Genomic DNA, 7,062 nt, shown 5'->3' with positions numbered 1-7,062 from the left:
AATATACTAACACGTATTAAATTGCAAGCCATTAATAGTACCATATACAGTGGAAAGGATATCATCATTTATGAGGATATTAAATGCATCCTGACTGTAAAGGTAAATTAAACACGTCGATTTTTCACAGAGCATTTTATTTATTGGCCATTGTAATTTTTAAATATTCTTTCTGATGGCTTCAACGTTTTCATAAACCAATTATTTATCTTAATTTATTTTAATTGCGAGTTTAACATGTCAGAGCTACATATTTATACACTCTTCTGAATTCAACATATAGATTTGTCTTTTTCTTTTTACGTTCAATAATTTTTCCATACATACAATACAAAAAGAATTTTCTTTCCCAAGAAATATGTTGGATAAAATTCATAAGAATTTAACACCAGATTAAATCTGCATCTTTCTATTTTACAGTACAGAGTTCGACTTGTAAAATTAGTTATAGATGTGTAATAAGTATGTACAAGAATGATATACTTTATATACACTTATTTGTCACACGCTGATCACAAATTCTTTGCTCGCTTGTTGTAAATACACTTTATTAAAAGCTCTACTCTTTTGGCACGAGTTCGCCAAATCTAAAGGATACACTAAATTTATACTTTCCGCTATCAATGTCTGATTTTATCATTCAAAAAAAAACTGTTAACAATCACTTGGAACTATTATTTCTGTTTGTTACGTCGATAATTAAAATCCCACCTCCTATGAACACTCTACAACGTTTATAAGAAAAACAACGCATTTACACGCTTCACTTAGTCCTTACATTTAATAATAAGCTTACTTGGGTAGAACTTTTGTGTGTAGACAATGGTTTTGGCTATATTTAAAACCAAGAATAATTGTAACAACAGTTAATTAATTCTGATTGCATTATAATATAAACAGTTTATATAGCGGCCAAACAATCAACTCCAAATTAATTCGCGATCAAAAACATACTACAAAATATAGAAAAGAAAACATTATTTTTTATAAAAAGAGTTCTACCCAAGAGATGATATGTTTAGTAGACAATAAAATTTTTCAGAAACTACTCTGGAAAAGATCTTTTATCACTTGGTTGTATGTCTCGCCCAGGTAGTCCTGTGCACTTCGGACATCAGATCATTTCTTGGAGGCAAACGAGCACTGGTTGTGCGAGACGGTGGTGGACCAGGAGTTCTTAATATGGTAGCCAAGTTTTTCTGATTTTGTGAACTTTGTTTATTCGACGCTTGACCGTTGGAGTTTTCTTTGGTCGGCAATTGCTTAGGTGTTGTATCTAAGCGTTTACCCTGAGGCGGAGGATCCAACACAATTGGTGGAATTTCGTCATGCAGATTGATTCGATCCTGCTTACTCTTTGTCTCCTGAACTACGTGGCTGACGTTCCTTTCGCCTGTACAGGGTAAAGGTTTAATAAATGTTGTCTTCAACTCTGTAGTCTCTGAACTTCCGATATAATTATCTACTTTGTGCGTCATTATGGGTGATGAACAGAAACTGTTTGGTTGAGAAGCTCTTAATGACATGGAATTCGGAGATAACTGGGCTGAGCTCTGTAAATTAAAAAAAATTGTACAAGTTATGTATATTTTGCTGGATTTCGTTAGAATTAATATTAGAATTTACTTACGACTGGCCTATTGTTAGGAGGTACAACAAGATTGGGACCCATTGTATAAGGAGAAGGCGTGTTATAAGGTGACCTTTGAGGCTGATATGGACTTATGTTGTGCAGCCTTTCTAGGAGTTGTGTTTGAAACTGTAACTGATCTGTTGGACAACTATTTCCTTGTATTCCTATTGTATTCAAACCTCCAGGGTATAAGGAATCTGGTGGATAAGAGTAGTATGGAGATGGTGGATCCAGTTCCCATGGTGAACTTTGTCCTCCTGTTCGTTGGCACTGTTTAGAAGGTAACGATATTAAAACATTCTTCTAGAAAATATGTAAAAGAATGGATAATTAGAAATATTAATGTTTAATACATTCAAATATTCAAAATTTTCACTTTTTAATTATCCTAGCATTTTCATATTTTATAAATTTAGTAAGGCAAAAATTTGGAATGTGAAACGTTAAGGAAGAATGACAATAGTTGATTACCTGAAATTCTACATTTTTAATTCTGATGCATGCTTTGTAAGAATTCAAAAATTGGCAACGTTACCTAGCATTTGTTGGTAGCACAAAATCCAAAATCCCGTGCGAAGACCTGTTACATAACATCGTCACACCGGCGCTTAGCACGATTATTGGATTAGCGATTTAGCTTTAACGTCAGCATTAAATTGCTATCTTCCGGCCGAGCAATCTAGGATGAAACGCGTCGCTCATAAGCAATACTGTTTTCACGTGTTTCAAAGTTTAACCGCTCATACAGTTTCCTTAAAAGGATTAAAAAGTTCCTTTGTGAAATATGCTTAAACTTATCACGTATACTTAACAACGTCTTTTTTCCATCACAGCGTTTAAATTTTGTTCCACTATTTTTTGATCAATTATTATTCATACTAAATAAATTATAAGATCAGATTTCTTGGTGTAAATGGTATATATCCATTTACGGATTGATACTATTTACATTCAGGTATCTTAATTATGTTAAAATATAAAATCTTTCATAAACGCAAAACAATATTTTAAAAAACATAATCATGAATGTACATGCAAAAAAAAAAAAACTAAAACATTCAATTTGAATTATAGCAAATACTTTTAAACATACATTTAGTCGTATTTTATCTAAAAATAAAATGACAGAACGTAATCAAGTAGTACAAACAAAGAACAATCGCAATTTTAATAAATGTAAAAAGTAAAGAAAAGCACGCATTCTCAATTCTACAGTAAACAAATTAAAATACTTGTAACACATTTCTTGATACAAAAATAGTCTCGCTTGCTCGATGACAGGTGCAAAATATAAAAAATGTGCATAAATTGTTTTATTAAGAAGATCACTAAAAGATGCGTCAGTACAAAAGGCGTTACAGTATAAAAAAAAGAAAAGAAAAACAGAGAAAATACAAAATACAATGCTAAACGTTAATTGGAATGCAACGTTCGCAGGCATACGGCTTGCTGGCTGTTGAACACTCGTGTCATGGTATTCGGTAGAGCGTTACCTGGCCGAGGTTCGACAGATCAGGAACGGTGGTAGTTTGTTGCATCGTCGCTGAGCCAGGCAACTGAGGCTGTGAAGTTACGTGACCACTCGAGATTCTTTCTTGCTCTCGAAGATGGCCGACTAACGCACCTATATGTTCTAGAAGTTCTTTGTTTTGCATCAGCAATTGATGCGTCCTGGCCTAAAACATAAAACATAATAAATATTTGGTATCATGTTTAATTGAGCTTGGCAGTATGTATTAATAGTAACAAGTAGTTATTATTATCTGTTGATAGAAGATAAAACAGGACAAGATATGAATGAGATATAGACACAGATAAAACATAAGTACTTAGTATTATATTTGATTCAGCTTATCAGTATCTACTAGCAATAACAAATAGCTACTACCGTCTGTTGATAATATTTACAAAATCTAAAAATATATACCGGTGTCTCTTGATGTTTATTACTGTCCACAAATATTTTTACAAACTTTACAAATTTTATAAACTTCGCTAATGCTTGCTTGTAAATTATCAATAAAATTAGTAATAACTATCTGTTCTAACATGTGTCAACATTTATTAACATTGCAAATCGGTATTTTCTATTGTCGTACAAAGAATATTAATTATGCTTATCAGTACTTATACTTGCTAGTATATATTTACTCTAATTATTTTTACTATTACTTTACTTTATTACGATTATTTTTTCAATTATATGTATGTATCTGGTAATCTTAATTAATATCTATACAGAGCAGATGATAATACGTTAATTCTAGTACTGATAAATCAATATTTTCAGATCTGACACAATCGACAGACGGCCTATAAGCAAAGCAGCGCATCATCACTTACTTGAGCTTCGACTCGAGCTGCTGTTTCAGCCGCAAGCTGATCCTGAAGCAGTCGCGCATGGGCAACAGCGGCTCTGGTCTGTTGGCTCTGTTGCTCTAATCGTTCTCGCAACAGCTGAATTTCGTGCTTCAGAGCAGTTAATTCGCCTCCAACCAGTAAGCCTCCGCAATCGGAGGTCACTGTGCCCTACACATGAGATTAAACAATTATTTATAAATCTACTTATGTCCAATGTATCTTAAAAGAGAATTTTAAGACAGACTAGCGTATTATTAATATTATATGACGATTCAACTTACCGATGGCGATTGTCTAATAGGGGAGGTAGACGCTGTAGTCGCTGGAATTTCGTGCGTTCTCAGAAGACAAGGAACGGTCGTCTGTTCCGGTACCGAATCTTCTACGTCCCCTAATAGCGATATATCTAAAATACAATATAGTTTTTAATTTTCATTTGGAAAATTCATAACGAATAAACTGTAGTCGTTTATGCAATTTCACAATTTTATGAACGTAACTAAACAAATGAAGGTAGAAATAGATATTTTTAAATTTCTCAAAAATGCATAAACATCCATAGTTTAATAATGAAGAAGGAGAAATATTACATTTGCAAGAATCTTTTAACTTTAACTTTCTAACGTTATGAGAAAATTAAAAACAGTGTAAAGAATATTATGATTCATTAATACGTCATTAAATGAAAAACTAATTGAGAAAAGTAAATTGCTTTCTTTTTATAGTTGAACAGAAGTCGGGATGTTAAACCTTTATGCACAGAAGACGGCGACGGTTGCGACTGTTCATTCGGAATTTCGTCTTGATCCTCGTAAACGTCACGATGATTCTCACCGTGCTCCCTCTCTCTCTCTTTCTCCCCCCGGTCCCGTTCTTCCGTGGCGTTGTTTAAACTTAATTTATGGCACACCTCGAAAGCCTGTCCTACCGTTCTGACCACCCTCATCGCTTGACTCTAACGAAATCCAACTTTTTCAATTGAACGTACAAGTAAGTATAATATTTAGAGGTGACGAGGGCTAATTGTCGCATAGCATGCAGATATTAAGGTGAATTTGTGCCTGATCATGAAACTTCAAGTACTGAAAGATCAAAATTCGATGCAAGCATGTTGAAAATTACAAATACTTTAGAGTTTTAAGGATAATTTTAGTCTAGTGGAAAACATAATAATTTAAGACGTCAAAAGTCTGGGGATTCCGAATTTTCAGAAGATCAACATTTAAAATCTAAGTTGCCAAATTTTGGAATAATTAATTTTAATCTTCCAAAACTCAAAATATGCAAATTTTTGAACTTCAGATTTGTAAATTTCCAAATTCCTGTAAGACTTTTGCATCTCCAAATCCTTAAATTTTCAAATTTCTGGATTTTCTAATTCATAAATAATTAAATCTCTCGATCTCCAAATTATTGGACCTTTTTATTTTTAAATTCCCAAATGCTCAAATTTTGAATTTTAACGTTCCCCTAATCCCTTACTGGGTGCTTCTGGATGCTAAAATATTCATAAACTTCAAACAATCTGATTCTAAACTTAAACCTAAACCATCTGAACTGCATTCAAAAACACTTTGATATATCAATGTCCCAATTCCTACCAAATCTAATCTCCATCAAACTTCATTTCCAAAATCAAAAAGTCCAACTATAAAGAAAAACAAAACAAAAAAAAAAAAAATACAAAATGAAATGCTATAAAAAATCTGACTCCATAAATAAAAATTAAGACATATAATAGTACAATTTATTTCTGCACGATGTTCTCCATCGGCCACGACATCTCGTGGCTCTTCTTTACTTTTCTTTTTTCATTACAGGAGCGGGACAACCTTACCCCATAAACGGCGTTATTCGTAAGCGTACACCTTTACCTCGAGCTCTTCGAGGTCATCGTTCTCCTCCTCAAAGGGGTTCTCATCGAAGCTAAAATCGACGCTTGTGGTCGAATGCATCAACTGAAGAGGCGGAGGTTTTGTCTTTTTAAAAGGTTTCTTCAACTTTAGATAGTTGAATATTTCAGGTTCCTTGAACGAGAGTTTCTTCCTGGGCTTCGGGGTGGTCTCGACGCCAGAAGGACTAGCTGGACCGGAACTAGGGGACACTGCTGTCTCAGAGTTCGTTTGCTTCGAGTTCTTCAGCATGGTTGGTACGTGTTGCGCTTTTATGATGAGGATTTATTCAATAAGTAACACTAATACTTTTTTCAGAAGACACTGTATGTATACGTATAACATGGTGGAAGTTTATGGTCCTCTTATGAAGTTCATTTTTGTTCTACATTGAATGGCATGTTTCCTTTTATACTCTTATCTTTTTGGATGCATTCAATAGTGAGTTTATTGTAAACAGCATGCTGTAATTTGAGGACGGTGATAATCGAATAATTATACGGTGAACGAACAATTTTGGTTTATGGAAATATTTAATTATAATCACAAAGGATTAATTATTAATAATAATTTATTACTAAATTCTTATTTAAAAGAGTACATACCTATATCTTGAGAATACATTTAGAGTATATGAAAATTTTGAAACTTTAACACACGGATTTCGACTAACTTTAATTACTGCAACTAAAATTTTACCCGCCATTAGTTTTATGAACAATATTCTTCACTAAAGATATATTTCTAATTCTACTTAACCAATTCCAATCCAATCATCATTCCCGCCCTAATTTACATCACAAGAGATAAGCAATTTAACAAAAATTCGATTTCCAGCTCTTCCCAGTTTAAACGCTTTACAACTTCTCTGTGCAATACATATACTAAAGCTTCGTTTTCAATTTCAGCGAGTCAAACGAATCCGATCATCGAGGTATTACCATTCTCAAAAAGTATCTAATCCTCGTAAATGAAACGGGAACTCGAATAACCGCGAATCATGATCCGTTTGAAGCGATAAATGGTGTAACGAAATTTATTTCAAATACAAGCGCCGGCGAAGAATCGATATTTACGTATTATAGCGTAGCTGGACGATTCCATTTATAAACAGCCGACCGGCCGGTGTAGACCCGACAACTGGCAAACTCCCCGATAAATCTTGCTCTTGCTTTA

The 7,062-nt window shown here is 33.6% G+C and overlaps 1 protein-coding gene across 6 annotated transcripts in view; it reads right to left on the bottom strand.

The window, feature by feature from the left end:
• Positions 1–120: 120 nt before the first annotated feature.
• LOC132916619 (carboxyl-terminal PDZ ligand of neuronal nitric oxide synthase protein) overlaps positions 121–7,062 on the bottom strand; it is a 39,107-nt gene continuing 32,165 nt past the window's right edge. For 2 of the 6 annotated variants that reach the window (XM_060976757.1, XM_060976755.1), the window contains exons 2-8: positions 5,869–6,350; positions 4,745–4,949; positions 4,276–4,400; positions 3,977–4,162; positions 3,127–3,309; positions 1,631–1,903; positions 121–1,553 (exon numbers count right to left, since the gene is read on the bottom strand). In XM_060976757.1, the coding sequence (XP_060832740.1) occupies positions 1,068–1,553; positions 1,631–1,903; positions 3,127–3,309; positions 3,977–4,162; positions 4,276–4,400; positions 4,745–4,949; positions 5,869–6,138 (1,728 nt within the window). In that variant the 5' untranslated portion in view covers positions 6,139–6,350 and the 3' untranslated portion in view covers positions 121–1,067. Of the gene's footprint in view, positions 1,554–1,630; positions 1,904–3,126; positions 3,310–3,976; positions 4,163–4,275; positions 4,401–4,744; positions 4,950–5,868; positions 6,523–6,962; positions 7,055–7,062 lie in introns of those variants that run through there. The other 4 variants (XM_060976756.1, XM_060976760.1, XM_060976759.1 and 1 more) reach the window with 4 other exon arrangements.

The sequence above is a fragment of the Bombus pascuorum genome, chromosome 2 (genome assembly GCF_905332965.1).
Source record: "Bombus pascuorum chromosome 2, iyBomPasc1.1, whole genome shotgun sequence".
Classification (NCBI taxonomy): domain Eukaryota; kingdom Metazoa; phylum Arthropoda; class Insecta; order Hymenoptera; family Apidae; genus Bombus; species Bombus pascuorum.
The sequence above is the reverse complement of the archived record's forward strand: the minus strand, read 5'-3'. Positions and strand labels throughout refer to the sequence as shown.